At 36.5% G+C, this 25,873-nt stretch overlaps 1 protein-coding gene across 9 annotated transcripts in view; it reads right to left on the bottom strand.

Moving 5' to 3' along the window:
* Positions 1 to 25,873, bottom strand: part of LOC135303774 (sodium channel protein type 5 subunit alpha-like) — a 44,850-nt gene that overhangs the window by 11,615 nt on the left and 7,362 nt on the right. For 8 of the 9 annotated variants that reach the window (XR_010365583.1, XM_064426119.1, XM_064426022.1 and 5 more), the window contains 18 exons: positions 21,424 to 21,756; positions 19,927 to 20,044; positions 19,322 to 19,412; positions 18,157 to 18,285; positions 16,015 to 16,106; positions 14,956 to 15,162; positions 14,228 to 14,291; positions 13,472 to 13,613; positions 12,102 to 12,296; positions 10,833 to 11,024; positions 7,217 to 7,319; positions 6,631 to 6,860; positions 6,355 to 6,507; positions 5,689 to 6,042; positions 4,495 to 4,947; positions 3,089 to 3,208; positions 2,533 to 2,647; positions 1,710 to 1,864 (listed from right to left, as the gene is read on the bottom strand). Coding sequence is in view for 8 of the 9 variants with exons in the window: in XM_064426119.1 (XP_064282189.1) it covers positions 1,710 to 1,864; positions 2,533 to 2,647; positions 3,089 to 3,208; positions 4,495 to 4,947; positions 5,689 to 6,042; positions 6,355 to 6,507; positions 6,631 to 6,860; positions 7,217 to 7,319; positions 10,833 to 11,024; positions 12,102 to 12,296; positions 13,472 to 13,613; positions 14,228 to 14,291; positions 14,956 to 15,162; positions 16,015 to 16,106; positions 18,157 to 18,285; positions 19,322 to 19,412; positions 19,927 to 20,044; positions 21,424 to 21,756 (3,246 nt within the window). In the remaining variant the exon portion in view is untranslated. Of the gene's footprint in view, positions 1 to 1,709; positions 1,865 to 2,532; positions 2,648 to 3,088; positions 3,209 to 4,494; positions 4,948 to 5,688; positions 6,043 to 6,354; positions 6,508 to 6,630; positions 6,861 to 7,216; positions 7,320 to 10,832; positions 11,025 to 12,101; positions 12,297 to 13,471; positions 13,614 to 14,227; positions 14,292 to 14,955; positions 15,163 to 16,014; positions 16,107 to 16,717; positions 16,834 to 18,156; positions 18,286 to 19,321; positions 19,413 to 19,926; positions 20,045 to 21,423; positions 21,757 to 25,873 lie in introns of those variants that run through there. The other variant, XM_064426346.1, reaches the window with a different exon arrangement.

Here is a 25,873-nt window from a genome sequence, read left to right as displayed (position 1 = left end):
TCCTTCCTTCCTTCCTTCCTTCCTTCCTTCCTTCCTTCCTTCCTTCCTTCCTTCCTTCCTTCCTTCCTTCCTTCCTTCCTTCCTTCCTTCCTTCCTTCCTTCCTTCCTTCCTTCCTTCCTTCCTTCCTTCCTTCCTTCCTTCCTTCCTTCCTTCCTTCCTTCCTTCCTTCCTTCCTTCCTTCCTTCCTTCCTTCCTTCCTTCCTTCCTTCCTTCCTTCCTTCCTTCCTTCCTTCCTTCCTTCCTTCCTTCCTTCCTTCCTTCCTTCCTTCCTTCCTTCCAGCTCCCCATGAACACACAGGAGCCCTCATTGGAATCCCAGGTGTCTTAGGTTAGAAGATGTGGCTGGGGTTTTTATTCTATCACCATCTGTCAGAGCTGGGGCAGTTCTCCTCTGTTCATGGGCCAGCTTTTTCTTCATCTCTCCCACAGCCAATCCTCCCTCCAGGAGATCTCTGCTGTCCATGGCCACTGAGTGTCCCTGCAGGGCTGATCAAATTCCAGCATCCCATGGGGAGATGCTCCGCCCAGGGCAGGAGCCAAGCATTCCTACGTGGATACAATCTGAGCCCGGAACAGCACAGCAGCCTTTGCCCACTGCATTCCCAGAGGAGCAGCTTTCTCCTGCCCTGCATTCCCAGAGGAAGAGCAGGCCCATCTCCAGCAGCCCTGGAGCTGCAGAGGAAAACTGCAGCCTTGTGCAGGATCCCTGCTCCAGCAGAAGCACAGCTGGCACTGCAGGAGGGCTGAGCCCCCATGGGATGGGGCTGTGCCACCAACCTGACCCACAGGGGGACAGGGCATGCTCTGACTCTGGCAGTGGTGTTCTGTATCACTGCATTTTTATTTTAATTTTCCTAATAAAGAACTGTTATTCCTATCCCCATCTCTTTGCCTGAGAGCCCCTTAATTTCAAAATTTATAATAATTTGAAGGGAGGGGTTTTACATTTTCCATTTCAAGGGAGGCTCCTGCCTTCCTTACCAAACACACCTGTCTTTGCAAACCAAGGCACCAGGGAGTTCCCCTGGAGGTTTTGTCAGGAGAATTTTAAAGCATACAGTTAAAATCTACAGTTCAGGGAACAACCTGAATGTAAAGTACAGAGAACTGAGTTTAGTTGGCAATTCTGACATCTGCCACATAGATCACCTTCAGACTATTTGGTTATGTTCTTTCTGCATTATATAATATTTTATTTAACAAGTTACTCTCAGTAGACAGTGAATATACTTTCAAATAAAATAATTCTTCCCTTAGTCTTCAGTAGAAATTGAATATGATCAGAGTAACAATGAAATATTACCTCACCTACCAATTTACATCCACCTTCACTTTTAGCTTCTGATCATAATGTTTGGATGATTTTCAATCTACATTTTTACTGAGCAGCTAGTTTGCTTTACAAATTTAGAAGTGCTATTTTTTTTCAAGCTTTCCCAAGTAATATCAGACTCTGGTTTAGCTTTGTAATTAACACAAAAGTATAAAGAACTATTTTCAATGAAGAACTGTGATTCCATATGCTTAAATCCATCTATTTAAATATTTTATCCAAGTGGAGGACAGCATTATAATTTCTAGAGGTTATATTTATTACACTCTTGTCTCTCCCTGGGGAAAGGAATGTCAGAGCAGAAGAAATCAATTCAATACTATTCCTTTACTAACAACAATTAATTCAAAAATGGAGAAATGAAATGAAATTTACCAGTGCTGCGCTGCTCAATACAATCATAAAAACCATAAAATATTCAAACCCGCTATGGTTCACAATTCTGTAGCAGGTTTTTCTAAAGTTCCACCAAGTTCTGCCTGGAAACTTTGTGATATTCACTACACAACATGGGAAACACTCAACACAACCTGAAAAGAGAGAGAACAGCATTTTGGCTCAATGGAAAATGTTGAGATATGGATTTTAAAAGTATGAAACATCTAAAAAAGGCCTTTTGCATATTATAGGAAGAATGTGCTCTTTTATCTATGAAGTGATGCTGTTATTGAAATGATCTGAAGCTAAAGAAAGGTTTTTATGCCAAAAAATCTCTTTTAAAAAAGCAACACATAACTGGAATAACAGACTTTTATAACTTATAAAAGATGGAATAACATCTTTTTATGTCCTTCTGCAGAAAGGCTTGTGGGCACAAAATAAGCCTTTACTTCTATCTAAAAATGTGTTTGTTTTCTGCATTTTTTAATCTTTTCTTTTTAATTTTGAAAAGAGATGTTGCCTTACTAGAGGTCAGTAAATTATTTTTACTAATTATTTCACTTTATTGCACTGCAGAGACATTGTATCTGGACTCTGTTTACTGCCCTGTGCCAGAAACACTCTTTATTAATCTGGAAAGGCAGCAAGATTGAACCAACAGAGTCTAAGGAGAAGTTGAGGTGATCAAAGGCAGATATCCAAACTGGAATGCGCAGGCAAACAGTTCCTGCTAATCTGGACATGCTCCAAATGGATATTTTTGAACACTGGTTCATTTGGCATTAGTGCAATACCAAAAAAAAAAAAGGATTCCTACTTTCTACAAAGCAGTCCTTAGGCAGCTGGGAGTTTTTAGTCTGGGAAAACATCTCCAGAAGAACCACTGGATCCACAGTGCTGGCTTCAGAAAAGCTACGAACAGAATGATATTTCTGCAAAGGAGAAGAATTTAAGTATTAAAGAATTTAGGAATTTAAGAAAAGAATTTATTTGCTTTTCATTAGTAGAGTTAACAAACCTAAAATAAATTAAAATTATCATCTCCTCTCCCTCCCCCTCTTTTTGCAGTATATAAATTATCTTTTTGTTGCTGAACTACCAAAATAAATTATAAATACTAGAAATAGCCAATCCAATGGATTTTTGTTTCCATCACTTTATTTTAACAAGTTTCTTGATTTCTTTCAGTTATCTACAGTGGACATGAAGGAAGGGAACTGTTAATAAAGGATTATATTACAACGCAGTTTTAGAGAAAACTCTGATTTCTTCAGGCCAGTCCATTTTTAGAGATACAAATCATGTCTCAAAAGTCTTGAAGAGGGGAAGGAAGGCCCAGCATATTAATACAAAATGATAAAAGTTATAATTACCTCTTTTTCATCTTTCTTTGGGTGTGTTACTGTGAAAGCATTTGCAGTTTCAGAAGTCCCAGAACTCTGATTGAAGCTGTTTGAATTCCGCCACTGTTCTCTGTGTCTTAATTTGTCTCCCTGCATGAAATTATGCAAATCAGTTGATTTTCCTTTTTTTTTTTTTTCCTGACAGTCATTCTTGAAAGGCAAAATGATTTAACAGATTGTAAAACATCCATGAAGTTTAGACTCATATAATCACAGAATTATTTGGGTGTTTGGTTTGGAAGGGGCCTTAAACATCATGTAGGTTCAATGAGAAGACATCTTTCACTAGCAAGTTTTGCTTTTTACAAATAATTAAATAGTTTTCCTAAAATGCTTGTAAAAGATTTATGCTTCCAGTTATAGGCAGAAGGTCTAAGTGATCAGAATCAGTTCTCAGTCCTTCTGACACTACAAATTCCTAGAAATACCAGATTCCACTGCAGCAGGGAATGAATTTCTGACATCAAATGCTTATGGGCAAGACATTTGAAACAGCCACAGATAAATCTAAGGTGATCAGCAATTTCTGTTTCTTTGAGAATAGGTCCTAAGAGACTGCACTGATAATGCTTCCTACTATGACCAAAACCATACAAAATGGATCCTGGCTGTCCACCTAGACACTGACCATGTGCTGATCCATCCAAAAAAAGATCCCTCCAACCCTAACAATTCTGTGATTCTGTGAAAAGAGTTCCTATAGCTCCTGCTCCGTATATGACAATCCTGAGTGGATGTGACAGACACCTGAAATATCTCCAGTATCCCTAAATGCCTCTGTACAGCTGTCATGGCAGAAAGACTTGAGCAGAAAGACTTGAGCTTTATCTCACTCACATGCAGAAAGACTTAAGTTTTATCTTGCCTAACACAACAAAATCAAGAGATATTGTGGAATCAAAAGTAAAGAGGAGTCAAAAGTACCATGGAGGTGAACATGTGATTAAAACCCAGCCCCAAAATACTAAGAATTTATTTTTTAAGATATAGCTTTTGTTTACATTCCCTTTGGGTTCCATGCAATTGAGAAGCAACATATAATCAACACAAGAGGCCTGCCTTACAAAAAATCCAGGTGTAAGGCAAAGGAGACAGAAAGAAAGAATGTCTTGATTGAACTTTATCAATTGACAGAAATAAATGGAAACAAAACAATCAGAAGCAGAATTTTGGCTGTCATTGAGGAGAATGATGAAAAAGTGAATATTCAACATATATTCAACACTGAATAACCAAGAATATTTGGTAGCCCTTGTACTAGAAGAAGAAAGTAAAATAGGAGAAATGACAGAAAGGATAATATTTACTGTTGAGTCTTTGAGATTGCATTTACAGATGCAAGTCACAATCATTTTTCAAATATCAGTATTCCTTACCTGTTTCCTGTATTCTACAGCTGTGTGCAAAATGTGCCCATCATCACCTTCCTTGGGGTAAGCCTCTGCTGCTGTAATGGGAACACAGGTACTGTGGCTGGTCAAAATGTCTTCATATTTCCTTGCTAGGGAGGAGTTCTCTTCCATATGGCAGCACTCTATATCAAAGGAGCTGTTGTCTATGTATTTCCTGACATCTGTCATGGCATAATTAGTAACCTCTATGCCCTTCCCAGAAACTTCTTCCAAAGTCTTCTTTTTGTCTGTTCTTCTGAGGCTTCCCCTCATTCTTTTGCAGCAGTGATCCCAAATTCTGTCTTTCACAGCCTTCAGGCTCTTGTGAATCTGTGCAATGGCAATCTGGTATTTAGTCCCTTCTCGAGGCTCCTCTTGTCCCTCTGGGCCATCAATGTTGAATGAACTCAGCAGCAAAGCAATGAACAGGTTGAGCACCTTAAAACAGAGCAAGTTGGAGACACTATTGCTAACAGAAGAGACACTTCAGAGAGCCTCAAACTTGCTTTCATTAACCACTAATAAATAATGAAATTCTTTACTATTACTCTGGAATATTGTTGTGGCATGATATGGCTCCTTCTATAAGGATTGGCAGGAGAATAAAGGAGGGAGGTGAGAGTTTGGGTATACCAAATATATTTTCATATGCTTTGATGTCCATACTGTATGAGGAGGCAGACATGTAGAAAAACAGTATGCAAAGATGAATTTTAATTACGTCACCATCAAAAAGGATCTGGTATAGACCAACAAACCAAGCAGATCAAAAATACTTGTCTGACAGTAAATTTACATTAGATCTAATATAAACCCACAAATCTGGGATCTGTAAACTTTTGATAATATAGGGGCAATGTGTTAAGCATTAAAAGCACTCAACAGTTTGGTGATTTGATCCCATCAATACAAAAGATTAAGACATCTGACACCAAATTATTATAAGCTCTGCACTTCTATACTCTGGATAGAAGGAATAATTTTATTTTGCTTCCGTGTCTTGTGTGAGAAAGGGAAAGAAAAGGGAAAAGGGAAAAAAGGAGACAGAACAAAGTCGTATGTCAAGTGACACCCAGAAAAGAGAATAAAGTGAATACTTTTCAAACAGTTGAGTTTTCCTCCTAAGAAAAAAGTAGCTGGATGCATTCAGTAGGGACTGAAAATTGACTTGAAACTCACCACCAGGTTTCCTAGCACCAGGACGAGCAAGAAAATGGTGAGACATTTCCTTTTTCCAGCCACTTCCATGCATTCCCACATAGTTTCAATCCATTCTCCACATAATATTCGGAATATAATGAGGATTGAATGACTAAAATCTTTCATATGCCAGCGTAATTTGCCAGTGGGGCTTATTTTAGTGGAATTTGTAGTATAATCACCGCCCAAAATCTGCATTCCTACTACAGCAAAAATAAACACAGTGATTGCCAAAACCAGGGTGAGGTTACTCAGTGCACCAAAAGAATGTAGAATTATTTTCATAAGAGTATTTAAGGCTGGCCAGGACTTTGCCAATTTGAAGATCCTGAGCTGTAAATAAAACACAAGGAAAAAAGAAAGTTAAAACAGCCCAGATAGCACAGCACACAAGAAAGCCAGACCCCACATTTACCATGATGTCTTTACTACAGTAGTATCACTATTTTTTCCCCAAAGAAAGCCTTTTAATTGTTTTGATGCAATTAAAATCACTCCAATTAAAAGCTCATGTTGTTTTACTACTTATCAATAAAGATAACAGATTTAACATATTCATCAGTAAAATCATATGAGGGTCTTTCACTGTACAACACATGCACTTTTAAAAAAATAAATTATTTTTTTATTTTAATAAATAATTACCAGCCTGAAAGGTGACAGATTTGTTCCAAAGCTCGCTAGGCCAATCAAAACAACCAAGCTATCAAAAATGTTCCACTTTTCCTGGAAATAGTAGTAAGGATCTAGAGCAATGATTTTCAAGATCATTTCTACAGTAAAAATCAGGGTGAAGACCTGGAAAGATAAACATGAAATTCAGAAAAAATGTCACTGAAAAAGTCTGTCTCCCTATGGAAGTGCCCCAGTATAAATACAGGGTTATAACTCAATTTTTAATCTAATATAGGCTTAACTTACCTGGTCACTTCGAGAAATCAGTCGTTGGTATACTGGATCCATGCCAGGGTACTCCATAGCCAGGAACAAGGTATTCAAGATAATGCAAACCATGATCAGGAGATCAACAAATGGATTCAAAATTACCAATTTCATCTTCTCTTTGACTGCTCTCCAGAATGGACAACAATTCCAAATTAGATACTTCTGAGGGAAATTTTTCCAAAATGTAGGGCAGTTCACTTTTGACTCTGTCAGACAAAGAGGGAACGTGACATATGAATAATCCTTTGCAGAATATCACAGAATGAAGAAAAAGACAATAATTCATTGAAAAGATTGAAAAGGCAATCTCACATGAGCAGAATGGCATCATTGAAAAAAATTGTTTAGCTCATTCTGCACAAACTAATCACAGACTAATAAAGGTCAGGCAAAATTTACCCTTGGTAATTGCGAGTTACAGGAGATATGAGAATATTTATTTTACTGAAATTTACATTTGGCAGCATAATTTCCCCTATTAAAGTAATGGTGCTTGTGACAGTTTGATCTCTCAGACTGAGTCACACAATCACCACAGGAAAAAGAGGAAAGAATGGCTTACTTGAATTGTCTGTTAGAATTGTGGCTGCACTCATTAACCTCTGTCTTCGGACAGGATCATTGATAGCATCCATTGAGACCTCATAGTCCAGCAGGATCTGCCTCTTTGGTTAGAAAGACAGAAGATAATATAACAGGGGAACATGAAGATATAATGATTGCAATACAAATATTACAATACTTGCAGTACAAAAATTATATCCAGCATGAAATAAATAATGCCTTTTCAAATATACATTTTAGTGCAGATTTAACTTGCTGAGAGAACATAAAACAAACAAACAAACAAAAAAAATCAGGTGTTTGAAGAGAACATTTCATCAAAATCATTACAATATTTCAAGAATTTTTTTTCTTTCTGAAGATATTTAATTAGCAATAATTTTTCCCTTATAAAAGAATGATAGAAACATTAACAGGGGGCAAGTGAAATGAATCAATCTGTCTTTCTAGTGAATAATAAAAACAATAGATAAAAAGAACACTGACCATCCATTTGAATAAACTATTGGCTATTTAACTATGAATTCCTAATTATTAATAAATAATCATGTATTAATATGAAAAATAGTCACAGAGTTAATACAAATCATTGGGATTTTTATCTCTATTAATCCTATCAAGATCTAACTAATATTGAACTGCCTAAAACCAGGAATGAGACTACTTTTGTTTTCATTAGAACTACCAGATGACAAGGAACCTGACAGACTGGGAGTGGACAGACTGACCACATCATAATGCACTGTACTTTAGTATTCCCTCTCAGCACAACTGAATTTGCATAATTTTCTTTTTTGGGAAGGATAAATGAATAAAAATATATCATAATGTTACCTCAAACTCTTACGATATTATGATTTTTACAAACTTACTCTGTAAAACTGTTATTCAGGGAATGAAACTGATAATCCTTGTCCTTAAAAGTTTAATAACAATTATTTCTCTTTGTCACTCTGATATTTTAATGAAAATCTAAGCAAAACTTAACTGATAGAGCTGTCAGAGAACAAACCTATAAAATGAATTGATACTACAGTGCTAAAATGCTCATTTTCCCCTCTGTTTTTTTTCTGAATCCAAAAGGCTCCAAAGACTCTTGTACTCATGGCCAGTGTAAGTCAAGTCACCCTTAATTCTTTTATTCTAAGATCTGGTGTTTCAGAAAACCCTGAATAATTTGCGTTCCAGCCTGACTAAAGCTCTCAGACTTCTTGCTGAAATTCACAGCTGTTGGGGAACCTTCAGTGTTGTTTCTGGAAAGGACAAGGACATTGACCCACCCTGAACTGGTCACTGCTGCTCATTGATCTTCAGCTGAAGGAAATAACTGGGCATGAGAAGTCCTCTGACAAACTGGGATTTAAAATAGGGATGTACACTAGAGAAATAATGTTTATAAACTCATTCTGTCCTACCAAAATGCTTCTACACAATATGCTTTTCTCTTTGACTTAGCACCTTTAGCCTCTTTTTGTGATGAAAGTAGAGAGGACATTGTTTGGGGAGTCCTCAAACAGCAGAGTTTGTACTGCCAGTAGTTGTCAGAACATGGAATAAACGGCTACATTTGCTGCAGATTATTCTTATTTGACTAAAGGCAAAAATCTGCATTGGAGAAGCTCACACTGCTTGGATCATGCTTTAGGTTGTCCTAGAGATCTTCAGAACTTTGTCATTCCCTGGACACAGAGAGGGGAAGGGGCCTTGGAAAGGTCTGAAGATGTTATTTCTGAGATATAAAAATCCATTACATTTGGCACCCACCAGTGCAGACTTTGTAGCCTTGCAGAAGTAAGGTCTAGCAAATAATCCAAATTTATCTCCTGTCTCATACATCTTCTGCAGCACAGTCACAGACTTAGAAGAATAAAGTTAAATAGGAATAAACAGCCATAAAAAATTATTTTTATACTTACTGAAGATATGACACCTATTATGAAAATACTTTTTTTTCCTGAATAGGTGCAATAAAACACTACCATGGGCTGTGACACAACATTTCCTTTAAGTGCAGCAGAACCAAACTAGGTCACAAAATTGAATTATATTCTTAACACAGCAGGGGAAACATTACTGACTCTACAAGAAGCAAATGCTTTACTAAAGGAGATGACAGGTGGCTGCCAAGTGGGTGATTTGGATTCCTTCAGCTCAAATATAGAATTTATTATAGCTAGGATTATGGAATTTAGAAGAAAATCTGACCATGATGACTGTCAGAATGAGAATTGAATCAATTTTAGCTAGGATTATGTGTCTGAGAAAGACTCCCCTTCAAGGATACTTTTCAAACAGATGGAAGTTGGAACATTATTTCTCTTAGTTCTGTATGGGAAAATTTTCATTTTCAGTGAGATGGGTGGAACAATTCTGGTGTTCTCTCAGAAGCAAAAGAGAATCTGTCACAGGATGAAACCAGTATAAGAGCATGAGAAGCTTTCTTTTTAGATATTGTTGAAAATAATTAAGCAATATGGATAATTGCCTGAGAATTATTTTGAAAGAAGATTCAGCTCAAGGTTAAAATATCTAAATATAGGTATCTAAATGAAGATGTTGACAAAGAGCCAGAGAAAGAATCAAGTTGGGATGGTCTTCTAGAAGATACAGTATTTTGTCAGTGCCAAAGGTACTGTGGAAAAAAAATCTCCAAAAGCAAAGAATGAATAATGAGTCTTAATAGAAGTTTATTAATGGACTTAAAAATGAGTGGTGAGCAGAGGAGCCAGAAATCACTGCAGTAAAGAAGATGTGAAACAATATGTGTGTGATTCAGCCTAACGTTTTAGATATCCATGTTTAATTTATCCATCTTTGCAATGCATTTAAAATCCCGGTATATGGGAGATATATGTTTCTGATAAGTTTGATTCACATAAATAAATGTTTCTGAAACCATTTGAGATGGTCTATTGAGACATTTGGTAGTTGAGACATCCACAGTGGCAGACATGGCACGTAACATCTGTGCCCTTCCATAGAGGAGGTGAAAGCCAAGACACTGGAAAAGCTCTAATGTCTCTAAGTATCAATTTGTGACCTAAAAAATTAAATCTCCATTTGACTCTGGGAGTTTAGAACCTAAACCACATGCAGAAACTTTAAAAATCCCAAAAATTCAAACCCTGGACACAATCTAGTTGCCTAAATGTAGGAATTTAGCAATATTTGAGGTGCTGTAAGGTTTATGAGATATCCACTAAGTGCTGGAAGGTATGCCACAGGTATCAGAGATATCTAGAACATCCACCATGTGCAAGAGCATGTAAACTGGCCTAGACCCTAGCCTAACTATTTAGGTCAGAGAGTGAGCTGTGTGTAGAAAAGAATAATAATTAAAAAATAAAATTAAAAAAAATAGTTAAGTCTTTAGGAAAACTCTTAAACATAAGAATTTTATACATTTATTTCTGCTGTACAGAGATGTTGACAAATCTTACCACAGCCCTCAGAGCACAGGTCTGTGAGGTGCCATAAGTGTACCACTGACAGCCACTTCCACCTTCCCTTTCAGGTGCAGGTAATGCTGGCTCCCTCTGCTCCCAAAATCTCATCCTTGAATTGTCATATCACCTGCAAATCTAATGAATGTATTTTTTATTTCAAACACTTACAAGCTTCTTGTGGCAGCGATCAGGCTGGGAACGAAATATTTGCTCCTCATTTTCCTGGTCATCTGAAATTAAGTTTTGCCTTGAAGTAGGTGTTTCTTTATTACTTTCTTTGCCTTCTGAATTTTTCAAGTCAGCAACTGACATTTCAGATCTAGCATGCAAGGCCTTAGTGCTTTCTTCCACAGCCAACATCTGTAACGGGAAAAGCAGAACATCTGTCTGTTAGTTCAAGGCAAATACCAATGCATGGACTAGGATCATATACAGGTAATTATTATGCTATCTGAATTATTTGCACTGACAATTCCTAGGTTTCAAATGTTAAACTGCCATCAGAAGACAGGAGTACAAAATGCTATTCATAATTCTGAAAGACAAAGAAGGGTTACCTGTGAGCTACTCTAACTAAAGTCTGCCCTTGTCACTTTAAATATTGCATTTTATATCTGATTTACAAAGTATTATGGCTTATCCTTTCACTTTCTTTTTCTTGATTTGAAAAGGACATTGAGTCCAAGACAGCAGTAGACTAAGGCCCAAAATTAAATCCTAAAATGTTAAATTCTCCTAAATCCTAATCCTTTTGAAAGAAAAATAGAAAGAAGAAAAAAGAAAAACAGAAGTAAGAAAATCCTAAGCAAAGCCTGGCTAGGTGGAATGTCAGGCACAGAAATATTACAGAGCTGTCAACAACTGTAGAGGAGGAACTTGGTAAAATGGTGATGGATAACACTTTAAAGATGAAATTTGACAGTTGCTAGAGAATTTGTTTGTCTTCTTACAAGTCTGACTTTTCTGACTGGTAGCAGTAAATCAGAGATATTTTTTATTTAATGTAGAAGATAAAATGTATCCACTCATGCTTCCTTCCTGCAGTAATATCAGGAAGGGATACCCAGAGAAAGGAATTTTTGGGCACAGTAATAATGGTACTGTACAAGAACAGGGCAAACTATGGAGTGCAGCATTCATACAATGCCATGAAAGTTACTTTCTTGCCAGAAAGCCATTCCTGTACAGTGTCAGGTCTGCAGATCCTAAAACTTCGTATATTTTAACTTGGATTCATGATGAGTTTTTGTATCATAGGAATCTTTATGTATGTAAACATATATATACATGCATATGTGCATTTGTAAAGACATAAAGAGAAATGAAATGTCAGAAAGTATTGTAAGAAGCCCGTGTTTAATTCCAAACATTATTTCCCTAATTCACAAACAGCAGAAAACAAAAGGAACTACAGATAATATATGATAATTTACAAACCTGTTCCTTCTCTATAATTTGTCTGGCATCCCGAAGCAGTTTTTCCTTTGCCTCTGTTTCAGCACGGGTTGCTCTGTTTTCCTCTTCATATGCCATAGTTACCACAGCCAAGATCAGATTGAAGAGATAAAATGAGCAGAAGAAGATGACTGCCATAAAAAAAAAGATGCAGGACACTCCAGAGGTACGGATGGTCTGTGAGGAAAAGGTAAAAGTGGTAATAAATTCCAAACAAACTCATATTTACAAAGCAATTTCAAAATAACATTAAACAATTTATTTTTTTATGCAATACAAAAGGTTAATACACTGCAGTGTTTTCAATGAACAACAGCAGGATCTGCTTCTGGTCTAAGTTATACATAATAATGTCATGTACTGCAGAAAAGAATTAACAAATACATTCTTAAATAAATCAAATGTCTTCCAGCAAATCAGGCAAATGATCATCAGAGTTTAAGCTATGAAAAGACAAATTCATCTGCAAAGACATAACAGGTGGATTAAATTAATCAAACTCAACTATAAAGATGAAAGCTAGGATTATCTATACAATTATGAAAGATGTTTTAATTACAGAATCAGAGACAACATTTAGACTGATCATCTTTTTCTTTTATTTTTTTAAAAGGTAGCAGAAGAGATGGTTCAAAATTAAACTCTGAGACATTAAAACTAAAAGTCACGTGATGTTCAAATGTCACAAGACGTTGCCTCCATTTAAAAAAGTCACAGTTAATAAAGGCTGATGGAAAAAAGATTTAAAATGGGCCAATATGAAAGGTACATAAAAAAGCAGAGAATATTGTTCCTGTCTGGCAAAGGCACTGTATAGATGTAAGGGATCCAGGAAGTTCTCCACAGGTATTTTTTCATCATATTTCAAAAAAAATCACAGAATTGAGAAGTTACATTCAACTCTCAGAATCAAAACATAAAGTCCCCAATTTTTTTTCACCATGTTGTCAAAAATGTACATTGAGCCAAAAGGTTTGGTGAGGTGTCAGCATTTAAAAGGAAGATGAACAGAGAATGTGACAAATCCTCACATTCCCTGCAGTAGCAGAGAGCTCCATATCCCAGTCCTTGGGTGGTTACATACAAATTTAACTCTTATTTAGCTCTTAACCACTGACCTGAGTGTGTTCTCCAATAAAACTATGAGCATCCACAGCAGGGTTGCTCCCACCCAACATCACTTTGCAGAAGGTGCTACAGCTCAGTCACTTGACTCTACTTCCTTAATATTTACATTAATTTTAGAAGAAAATTGATGTCAATAATGTTAAAACTAATACAGACTTTTCCATTGGACATAAAGCTCTGAATTGCACATCTGAAGTCATTCCAGCAGGTAAAAAAGTACCCACTTGTCTGTAGAGACGCTCCCAGCTGTCCTGGGTCATCAGCCGGAACACAGAGAGGAAGGCCCAGCCAAAATGATCAAAACTTGTGTAACCAAAATCAGGATTGTTCCCAATCTTCTCACAGGTGTAGTTTTCTGGGCACTCACTTCAAACCATAAAAGAAATGTTAAACAATATTTATGTGGAGATTCAATTGAATCTGAAAGCATCCAATACACAGTGACAAATAAAGATTCATTCAGTTTGTCTGAAAAGAGGTTTCATTATTCACAAAAACATTCCTGCCAGAAGGGCTGATTCATATCTCATCATTCCAGAAAACCATTTGTCTAGTAAACAAAACTAGACAGAAACCTTAGTTTGAGATGAGACAAAAACTCTCACTGGTGTAGGATATGTCTTAACAGAGTGGGGAAAAACGGAAACACCTTTACTTTTAAATAATTCACCAGGATGAGGAGAGGAGAATTTATTAATGTCTAAAAAGTCTTTAGTAATCTGTTCCCCTTCTCATTTATATCATTCTACCTTATCATTATACTCCCAGTAATTAGCAACAAAGTACAAATAAAATTGGCTGCATTCTTGTACTTCATTCCTTTTCTGGTGTGAAATTTGTGGTTTTTAATTTAATAACACACCCACAGATCCATTTCTCCCTCCTGAATAATCATCACCATTCCTTTAGACCAGAAATAAAACCACAGTTCATCTGGAGGAAAAAATTAAGAAACTGCTAAAACTGCTTTGTCCACTTACTTGGGATCTGCAGTGTACCCACACAGCAATATTTCAGAAGAGTCTTTCAATCTGTAGCATTGCTCTAATGAAAAAAAAATCAAATAATCATAAAATCAGAAGTTTTCATTTTCTATAGCTTTCTGTCAGTAAACCAAACATTACTGCACTTTATAAATACTCTGATGGATCAAACCTCTGTGAAAGATCCTTTCCCAACAAAGGGCATACAGGACTGATGCTCAGCAGATCTCTCTCTCTGGCAATTTAAAATAAATAGTAACAATTTGCTGCACTAACAATGCAGCCACTAACTAACTAACTAACTAACTAACTAACTAACTAACTAACTAACTATGTAAGATTTTATTTGATCTTTAATGAAAATAAGAATCTGTATGAGGAATAGACAAAATCCATGTAACACAGAGTAAGTGATGGAAAAAAGTCATTCCCTCTGCAGTACCCCTAAAATTAGTATCCCTGTGCAATGCAGAGATAAAGAAGAAAATGCTTATAGAAAACTCAGTCCTTTCTATCTCACAGATTGCTGATCTTTCTCCATATCCAAGATTCTCTAATCTCATATTGAGTTGTCCCAGAGACTTCATACTACTACTTGTGCAAATGGAGGGACAAACTTTCTTGGCAGAAATACATGCAACTATACATTAATATCCCTGTGAAAAATTAATACATACATAGGAAGACACACAGATTACGTAAAGGGAGAAAAGAAAAACATTTACCTTCCTCATTTGGTACATATATCTTGGGATCCTTACATAATGAGTCACTGTACATAGTTTTGTTGAGGACACATTTGGATTTTAAGTTGCCCATAAAGAGCTGGAGGCCTATTAGTGCAAATACACTCAAGCAAAACACAGTCAGGATCAGCACATCCAAGAGCTTCTTCACAGACTCAACAAGAGAATTTACAATGACTTTCAGACCTAGGAAAATAAGATCCAATAACATGGAAAGTGAGAAAAGGAACGTAATGATGTTCCTCTATGACAAGATATGACAGCTGCAAGTTTGTTAAAGACAAAGGAAAAGTATTGATGTGTGGCTTTTACACTAAAATTAAACACCTTCAATGTTTCATTAATGCTATAATTTCATCAAAAGATCAAAATATATTTGCAATTAGATGGAAATTATAAACTTAATATATATTATAACCAAGAGATACATAGTAATTTATAGATTTTCAAGTCAATTTTTGCAGCTGGACTCTGAAATCATTCTTTGGTACCCTAATTAAGGACACAACTTACAAAAATATTGAATATCTGGATGGTATGTGCAACATACTGTTGAAAGTGTTACACACAATCCAGACAGTGGCTGTGGTCAGTAAGGAAACAAATGGAAGTCTCTCAAATTGTGAAATCAGCATTCTGGGAAATAAACCAGACAAGGATTAGCTAATGAGGTAGAACATGAAACCAGAAATATGGTGGTTTAGATATATTATGTTAAGAAAACATACTACAGACAGTGGGCTCTTCCAGGAAGACAAATTAAAGAGACAAAGGCACTGGGCTAAATAAAAATGTATGTTAGTGATGCGACCAAAAAAAAAATTGCATATTATAAATTTGCTTTTGTCAAAAGCATTTGAAGGAAAGATGATTTTTAAAATTTGTGTTAGGGTGGTGCTGCTGAGGGTGCAAAACAGTCACACCTTGGGATCACAGAAAAAAAGTGACCAGAGGACTGGAAGACAAGAACAGGAGTGGAATTAGAATTTACATTCTGGTGAAGCAGAGAGAAAATCAGTAAGATGTGTTGTTCCTTACCTGGTATTACTGAAATAGCCTTCAAAGTCCTCAGTACTCTGAAAGTTCGAAGAACTGAAACATTGCCAACACTATGAAATGCAGTAATGTACCTGCAAAATTAACCCACACTCAACTGAATGACAAAGATGGAGCTTTTCAAAGCATTTGCTTATGGAGCAGGCAGTAATGAATGCACTGCAGAAAATATATCCTAAGATACATGCCTAAAATTAGGAATTTAAGTCCATTTCTAGGTATGGATATAATGTAAAGGGGCTTTGGAGCAGTGCCTCTGAAAAGAAATACAGGAAGCTCCTACTTAGTGTGGATTTGGAGGCTTTAACTTTGGAAGAGTTTATCCATCAAAATGTCAAATAAGTATAAAGCTGCCAATGTCATAACCATACTCTTACACTGAGACTTCTCTCGTGAAAGTACATGTTGCTGCTATCTCAAAACAAAATACACACTTCAGGAGAAGGAAGCTGAGCAACAGTAGATTTATAATGTGATTATTCTGCACCACATGGGTCTTCCTAACCTTAAACAGTCAGTGGGAACTTGAGCATTGCAACTTGTTTCAATTTTAACATTTCAACAATTAGAAAATTTCATCAAATTAGTATTTTAAAGCATTGCATAGTCTATACAGATTTTAACAGATTACCTCAAATTTTCTAAGACTTCTTTCATGTGAGAAAGGACATGAATTGTGACTCACCTCATGACAAGCTCATAACTGGTAACAGAATTCCTTAAAAAGTAGTCTCAATAAAAAAAAAATCTAAGACAACAATGGTTGAAAAGGCAACCTCCCCCTCAAAGTATGACTTTGTCAGCAGCAGATCAGAGCACATTGGCTTTGCCTAGTCTGAAAGACTGAATAATTATCAAGTACCCTAAGCAGTAACTACACTTGAGTTAGCAGTTGAGCTAATTTCTAAATAGTTTTCTTTGTTCCACTATAAGACATGGAAAAAAACAGATAGAGGTACTATATTGTAAAGCTGACCATTAATTAATTAGGGGTGCAGATAGGGAAAAAGGACCATAAATTAATTTTTTCATGCAGCTCTTGGACTGTCTTGTGATAGTTGTAAGTATCAGTAACTATCTGGTGATAGATGCTGATGCTCAACAGTATTCAAGCTCCTTAGTAGGTCATTGTTACCCATAAGAATAATTGTTCATATACATATAGATGTGTGTGATGACATCTGTGTACATATAGCCTATTATTTACAAATGAAGAAAAACCTACATGTAGTGTTAGAAACTGCTCCCTTCTTTTTTATTCTGCCACCTGACAACTTCATTTGGTGCCTTTAGCTCTCATTGTAGGAAGAAAAATATTAGTTATTCTCTTTTTGTCTCTGTGCTGTACACTTCAACTGTGCTCCTGCTCTGCAATTGTCTTTTCATGCGAGATTTTCTCTATGTAGTTTTTTGATATGTGGAATTACAGATATACATATTCACTGTAGCTTTTTTAATTCTGACATATTTTGACATGTGAGGTGCAAAACTACACAAAGTCCTGAATTTAAACACAGACTACACAGAGAAATAATGTATGTTCTGCTTCTTTACTTCTTACCCACAATGTCTTCATTTTCTACCTCCTTCTCTAAGCATGACTGCATGCTGGAGTGGTGTTTTTACAAAACAATCTGTTTAAACTCAAACAGCATCTTCCCAACAAGTGGAGGCTATTCCAGAGCCCATGAATTTGTTAAAGCAAGGTGTGTTCTTCCTTGAGCATCATTTGAGCATCATTTGAGCCTGGAATTTCATCAGCTATTTACCAAGTAATTCAACACCTTGTGACCCATTTTGGACCCTTCTCAAATTAATTTCATCTGATCCAGAGTACAGCTAAGACAACGTAAAGAGGCAGGCTTGGCTTGGGCTGTTTATGCAATTACCTCTTGACAAAATTCAAATAAAGACTAAATTGAGAACAATCACACAGTTCTAAGATGAGTTTTTAATTTAGGCCTTATTTTAAAGTATGTTTTTCTCATTGCAGACATGCAAAATGTGATTCAAGCACAGTTTAGCAGGGAGGATGCCAACAACTGTAAGGACTTTCAGCAACACCAAATGTTATTTTCTCTTATTTGTCCCCTGAGTGTAAAAGAAAAACTGAATTTTACTTACATTACAATAATAATAGAAAAATCCAAGCAGTTCCATGGATCTCGAAGAAAAGTAAATTCATTCCAAACAAATCCTCTTGCTACTACTTTAATCAATATTTCAGCAGTATATACAGCAGTGAAAACATGTCTGAGAAGGAAAGTATATATTAAAGTTACAGAAATAAAAATACCAATGAGACTGATACACATTCAGGCACATTTTTATCTTTTCTCTTAGTCCCTGCATGGAGATAAAGGTGGAAAATGTGAAGCAAAATAGGACAGGTTGCATTACTTTCAGAAGCATCGTGGGGACAAGATGTCCTCCTGAATTTTAGTAAATTTTCCATCTATATCTACAAACACAAACACTCACATAAGCATATGATGCTATTTCTGGATGAAAGATAGCTAACATTTCCTTAGGAAACATTTTCAAGACTGTGTTTATGTTCTAAAGCAGGCTAGGAAATTTCAAAGCCTCACCATTCTGGCAGAACAAGAACAACAAAGATTTATTTCAGCCTGTAAAATTTGCACATTTTATAAATTTATTCTGACAAATACACTAGAACTGAAAGAAATCCTACAGAAAATTAAGTTATCACCATGCTTACCCCAAAATAAAAGGAATTAAAATTACAGAACTTCTGAGGCTCCAGGCACATTTTCCAGATTTAATTCTGGAATATGTACTCAAGTTACACTGGATACAGTGCACAAGTACCAAAAGAAGCAAGACATTGCAAATAATTGGCTTCTTGGTGGGAACAACTGACTTAGGAGAGTCGCCAGGAAACAGAGGAAAGCACAGAATGAATATTTACTCCTTTATAGCTTTTACATGAGGCAACATTCAAGTTATTACTGTAGAATGAGAGATATTAAGTTAAAATCTTGATGCACAGTCTCTCAAAAAGATTTAATCCTCAAAAGGAAAAATGGGCTCCTCTGTTACACCAGATGGCAAAATTAGGCAAGACAGAAAAAAGGGCACATGGTGAGAGCCTCTAAGAAAAGGCACTGAATCTCCACAAAAGACTGGCTGATATAATAACAATCCTCAGCCTTCCTCAGGGGTCTATCTGAGAATTTTCAAGCCCCAGAATTAGACCACCACATAATTTATTTAAATTTTTCAGTCCTGCATGTTAGTATCCTTGGAAAAATAGTGAGGTACTTACTCAGTCCAGCCGGCTTTTACAAGAAGGTGAGGGATAGTCATGGCCATACAATTGAGTAGCACAGTGCATGTAATAATGCCAAGAAAAACTGTGAATAGTAAGTCAAGGAAAAAACCTCTGTATTGTACAAAATGAGGTTCATGCAAGCTGCTGATTTTCACACACAAAAACCTCACAAGCATGCAAATAATAACTTTTCATTTGAATATGCTCAGAACTTATGATGTGTTTTCTAAAGAAACTTATAACAGAATCACAAATTTTCCTGAGTTGGAAGGGACCCACAAGGATCACCAAAATCCAATTCCTATCCACAGGACCATCCCAAGAATCCCCCATCAAGATCAGACCTTCTCAGCTGGGTAAAATTCATGTTTTAAATATAAAAATTAATTCTCTGCATGTGAAGATCGTTTTGGAAGTTAGGACTCTAGTGGGACATAACATATTTGACATGTTCAGATGTGTTCACCTTAAAAGACCAATTTCCACTAATTAATAATTCCAAATAAAAGTAAAAAAATAGCAGAAACAGAGGAACAGAATGACAGAAAATGGCACAGAATATTTTAAGATTCACATCATGAAACCAATGAAAGGATATGAATGGATCAGAATTTTAATTGCTTTTTTTCTGACTGGATTAAAAGGACCAAATATAAACAAGGCAGGTGTGGCAGTAAACCGGAAAATAGTCCTCCTTTTATTTAACACCATAAAAGTCTATTAAAAAAAAAAGATTCATAGTACATGAAACATTTAAATGAATTAAAAATTACATGTTCAGTTTTTCAAGTCTGCATCTAGAGCTGTATGTAACTGCAGTTAGGAGCACAGCTTTCCTTTATTCTTACTTGGAGCTGTGACCTGATTATACACATTTTGAAGGAAAGCAGCTCTACTGAAGTTCATTATTGCCTGAGAGGAAGAAGCCATAATGGGAATGAATATGAAGAGCAAGTAATCATATTCATTTGGTCAAAGTAATTAAATTACTACTCTGGGACTGTAACAATGGTCTTAATACCTTACTCTTAGACAGTGTTACAGGCTACAAGAGATTATTTACAAGATGCAGATTGTGTAGCACTGCCAAAATCCTGGACAGTCAAAGCAAAAATTTTAATTTTGAAATATCTCTATGTTGTCACATAACACTGTAAATTCCCTCTAAGCTACCTTAAGGTCCATGCAGCTCAGCACATTTGCCATATAGTAAAAAATGAAATCTCTTGAATGAAAAACACAGTTTCCTGACTTTAATATAAATTTTTTCAACTCAATCAACCTCAGTTCTACTCAATAGTATCACTTTGATTACTTTGAGAAAAAAGTATCTGGAAGATCAAAGTCTAAAGCACGCTCTCTGATAAAATTATTAAATTCCAATACCACACATTGAAACAGCAACAAGGACTGGATGGAACCTTCTGCTCTTCAGATCAAGTCTTCCTCGACAGTAGTAATAATTTAATTTAAGTATTTAATTTATAAGGGATTCCTAGACTATCTACTTTATACACTGTTATAGTCAGCATCACCAACCACTTTGGAATAGCATGATGTATGTGCAATATAAATATGAAATAATAAAAAAAGCCAGTGAGACATAAAGTTACAGAAAATTAATTTAAGACAATGAAAATAACTAGGTTTGCTACACAAAGTAATGCAAATATCTAAATTGCCTCCCTTAATTTGTATAGTATTTGTATTTCAGTGAAAGCATCTGCAATTCCAGCATAACCGACTGTTGGGCAGGCACTGTTTATGCAACAGGGAGCTCAGCCCCACAGCCATCAGAGAAACTGCTCTGGAAAACAAAGCATCACTCATCCCAGAATGTATTTACTAATAAAGTGCACAAAACACATATCATGTTTTCATAATTAATTTTGATTCTTGACAGAACTTAAAATACCTCTTCATTCTATAATGAAGAGCATACCTTAGAACTCCCCCACAAAAGTTGTCAATAATGTTAAAATTCTATCTACAGAGCAATCAAACCCCAGCACCTCCTGAATAGAGTTTTTACTATCCCTTAAGAGCTCAGCAGGCAAAAATTTAAAAAAAAAAAAAAAGGTTTGGGAAGTTTAAACCTTGTGATCACTGTAGTACGGATCAAAATCCTCCAGGGGTTCCCCAACCAGCTCTTCAGGAATGTCCCCATACAGAGATGGCAACGTTTTGCAGATTTTCAGGTCAAGCTGAGGAGTAAGTTTATCTTCTTCAGCTCCTTGTTCCTTAACTTTGTTCTTTTTAACTCCTTTGTTCTCTTTAACTTTGACTTGCTCCTTTTTTTTGTTGGCAATCCTTTCCTCGATTGCTGCCAGGGACTCGGGGGTGAATCGTCGAAATCTGTGAGCTTCTGATGGCCAAAACAAGGGATCCATTTTTCCTTCTGAGTGTTTATTTCCAGTACTACAGGTAACCTAAGAAAGAAAGTTCTTGACAATTACAGAATACCAGAAATTACACACAGCATTCATATATATTAGATATATAATTTTTTACTTCTCTGAAACTCTGTGTCAAAATAGAATAAAACAGAATAAAATAGAGTAGAATATGAACAGACTATTTCAACTGAAAAGAATCTACAATGACCATGCAGCCCAACTGCCTGACTAGTTCAGGGCTGACCATTGTAAGGCCTTGGGCACTGCCCAAGTGCCTCTTAAACACTGACAAGCTTGGGGCATCAACCATCCATCTAGGAAGCCTGTTCCAGTGTTTGACCACCCTTTTGGCAAAGAAATGTCTCTTCATGTCCCATGTAAACCTCCTGCAGTGTGGCTCTGGACCATTCCCACATGTCCTATCACTGGATCCCAGGCAGAAGAGCTCAGCACCTAATTCTCCACTTCTCCTCCTCAGGAAGCTGTAGATGAGGTCACTGACAGCCATGAGGTCACCCCTCAGCCTCCTTTTCCCAAAAGCAGAGAAGCACAAAGCCCTCAGCAGCTCCTGTCAGGGCTTTCCTTCCAGCCCTTCCACCAGCTTTGGTGCCCTCCTCTGGACACACTCAAGGACCTTCTCATCCTACCTAAATTGAAGGGCCCAGAACTGCCCACAGTGCTCCAGATGAAGCCACACCAACAGTGGACACAGCAGGACAATCACCTCTTCTGACCAGCTGGTCCTGCTGTGTTTGAGGCACACAGGATGTAAGGCAAAACCAAGTAGAAGTACATCGATTTAGAAGAATGAGTAATGAAAAAAAGACCAAATAAAATCAACTACTTAATCTGGATCTACCCTGTGTGATTCAGGTTACAGAAGAAATACTTTCTTCCTTTGCCTTTCAAGCTTGGAAGCATCAAAATCACAGCTCTATCACAACCCTGACAATCACCTAATTGTTTCTCACTGTACATTAAATTATCAGCAGCCTTGCGCCTCAGCTACTGCTCCTCTGTACTTCCTGAAAACAGAACTTAGTTCCACATGTCCCATCTCTAAGGCTCATCAGATCCATGCCCTCCACACAGTAAGGCCAACACCAAATTCAGTTCAAGGCTTCGTCCAGTTGCATTTTCAATTATTCTGCTTGAGGTTTAAATCCCTGACAAAGAGGAAGGGTGGCAATGAGAAGCACTGAGGTGACAAGGCAAATACTGCAAGTATTCAGTTACTAATGCCCAAATTTACCACACTACTGTAGATGACAGCAATTTACATGACACCAGTCCTCATCCACAGATGAAGAACATTCTGACCCATTACAGAATGATTTGTCCTTTGTAACTTACATCAAAACCAATTACTTCCATTTATTAAACCATTTTGGTCACTGCCAAGTCTTTAAAACACTCTGCATTTTTGATTGCTGAGGTCCATCTATGCTTCTTGTGAGCTCACATATGGACCATGTTGGAGAATCAATACTCTCTTGCAATTACAGCTGTCATCTTTAGATGCAAATATATTTATTTTAAAAGAATATGAAAGCAAGAATGATTGTGCAATGATTTTATTGGGGTATATGGGACTTGGGAGCAGTTTTTTCCCTCCTCTGGGACTTTCCAAGGATGTTGAGGATCTGGATCAGGAACCGCAACTCAGAGAACAGAATTTACCATGGTAACAAAATGCAAGTATATAACCAAAGAACTGTTACTTTGCCAAACCACACAGACCCATTTCCAATCAAAAGCTCAAAAGATAAATTGAAAATCAATATTTTTTTTTAATTTGCAATAATTCTAAGAAGATCAATTTTATCTTCAAAGCAGTTTTAAGGACAACGGAGAAACTCAGCTTTTAGGGAACTACATCAACTGAAATAAATCAAGCAAAGAAAATGGTTTTAGCAAATACAAATATCATTTTTGTATTAAGGATTTCAGAGCTGAATTAAAAAAAAAAAAAGAATGAGACAGAAGCATTGATCAAGAGATCAAGAGCAAAAAGATGCAACACATTCCTTTCAGCAACTGTGACCAGAAGTCATAATTGGACAAACTTTCATGGATATTTCTGAGAGGATTTCTTCAGCAGACCTGTACCAGAAATGCACTGTGCTCACATGGAACAACAGACTTCCTGGCCTTTGATCAACTGCCAAGTATTTCTGGATTGTGACTTGGGTTAGGAAAAAGGAAGCTAAGAACATGTGACTGAAAAATCCTTCTAATACAAAGGACTAAAATTATATTAAAAAGACAGAGTGACTACTTGGAATTCCTGAAGGTCAGCTAAACTCAGCCACCTACCATATACTGCTGAATTAATCGAATTTTTAAGGCAAGACACTGAGGTAAAGTGTTATTCTGAGAAATAATTTCAATTTTTGCATGGGACACGAAAGCTTCCCCAGTAACCAGTTCTGGGAGGGAAGATACAGAACAAGTTTTCTTAGTAGTAGGCTAAGCACAAGATTTATTCTAGAAACTGAGAGAAGAAATTTGTGTGTGTGACTACAAGTTAGTGCAAAGAAATTGTAGGTCAATATGCACTATGCTAATATGCTGCTGAGGCAGATCCAAGACTACAGATCTGTTGATTTCCAGTATAGCAAATGAAAGAAATTTGCATTTAAATTAAATTAAGAGTTGGAAATCCTACAACAGGTTTTGATATCTCTGCTCCTGCAGTAGAGACCAGTCCATCAGCAACAGATACAAATGCACTGGTACCTTCAGTTGCTAAAGTACCACTTTCTACAGGATCAGGGATGCATTAACTCACAGGATCAGGGATGCATTAACACATTTTTCTTTTCAATTAAAGTGGAAATGACTTGGTTTTCTCATCTTGAGAGGAACTGCATTCAGTGTACAAAGCTAGGCATTGTTTGAGGTTAGTCTCATTGGCTTAAAGGTGCTGCAAAAATGACACAGAATATTTTCATGTCAAAACCCAAGGAATTCCAGATACACTGATGAAATTTACTGAACAAATGACCTGCAAGGTACTAGAAGGGGATGAACAAAGAGTCATTAAGTGAAACAGACACTGGGCATTACTAGAAAACAATTTGCTACTAAAATTTCTTAAGATAAAGGGCTTTTCTAGAATAGCAAAGCAATGCCAAAAAAATGAGTCTATTAATAAAATGTTTCAGACACATAAATTACAAAGAGCTTGCTGGGGTACTGACTAGTCAGTAGAGATGATAACTAACTAATTTAGACTTTTGGACAGAAAAGCAAAATACAAATTCAAGCCTTTTATACAACTCTTTGATTTGGCTCCATTTGTATGAATTTCAGAACTCTTTCCAGCTCCCTAAAAGCACAGAGCTCCTTTTAAATGCAGCCATCAAACTATTGACCATAAGATATCAACAGTCCACAAAAGTAGAATTGAAACTGATAAAACTGCTCAGTAAAATACTATAAAAGTTAGTAAGGAGCATTTACGAGATGTTTCTCAAAATAGGAAAACTAGTAGGAATGTAAATATAAAAATATCCTTATTTGTGTTTCAATCTAGTTTCAGCATTGATTATAACAATTCTGAGTGCCAAATTACTCATATCAACTCCCTGTCAAGGGCCACCAACTGAATATTTCCTGTGAGCACTTGGATCTGGAAAAAAATAAAGGGTAAACTAACTGTAGTTTGGTTTTAGTGTGCATTTACTATAGCCTTTCACACGGGAATAAAGAATAAACATGTGTTCACCTCTTTATCTGAAACAAGAAAAAAAAAAAAAGAGAGAAAGCAGCTCACAGCAACACGTTATGAGACAGGACAGGAATTCCCTGTTTTCTGTTCTGTACCTTGCCAAAAGCTTCTGCTATCACTTACTCAGTTTCAATAAGCAGAAAATATTTCTGTTTGTGATCACCATTTTCTTCTTCAACTGCCAGTGATGGTGAACAGATCTAACAGATTTTAGTCCTTAGTAAAATCCAGTTTGGACATTTTAGAGGACTACTGCTGTTTCTAAAATACAAGGCCATTTCTTTCCCCCAGCACTTTGTCCCCCATTTTCCACTTCTCACTTTGCTCAAGGAAAAGTTTGTGTTGGATGGGTTGCATAAATATCTACCAGTAGCAGTTTTCTGGGGGTTTGTTTTCCTACCAGTGCAGTTTTTCAGT

Source organism: Passer domesticus, chromosome 1 (genome assembly GCF_036417665.1).
Source record: "Passer domesticus isolate bPasDom1 chromosome 1, bPasDom1.hap1, whole genome shotgun sequence".
Classification (NCBI taxonomy): domain Eukaryota; kingdom Metazoa; phylum Chordata; class Aves; order Passeriformes; family Passeridae; genus Passer; species Passer domesticus.
The sequence above is the reverse complement of the archived record's forward strand: the minus strand, read 5'-3'. Positions and strand labels throughout refer to the sequence as shown.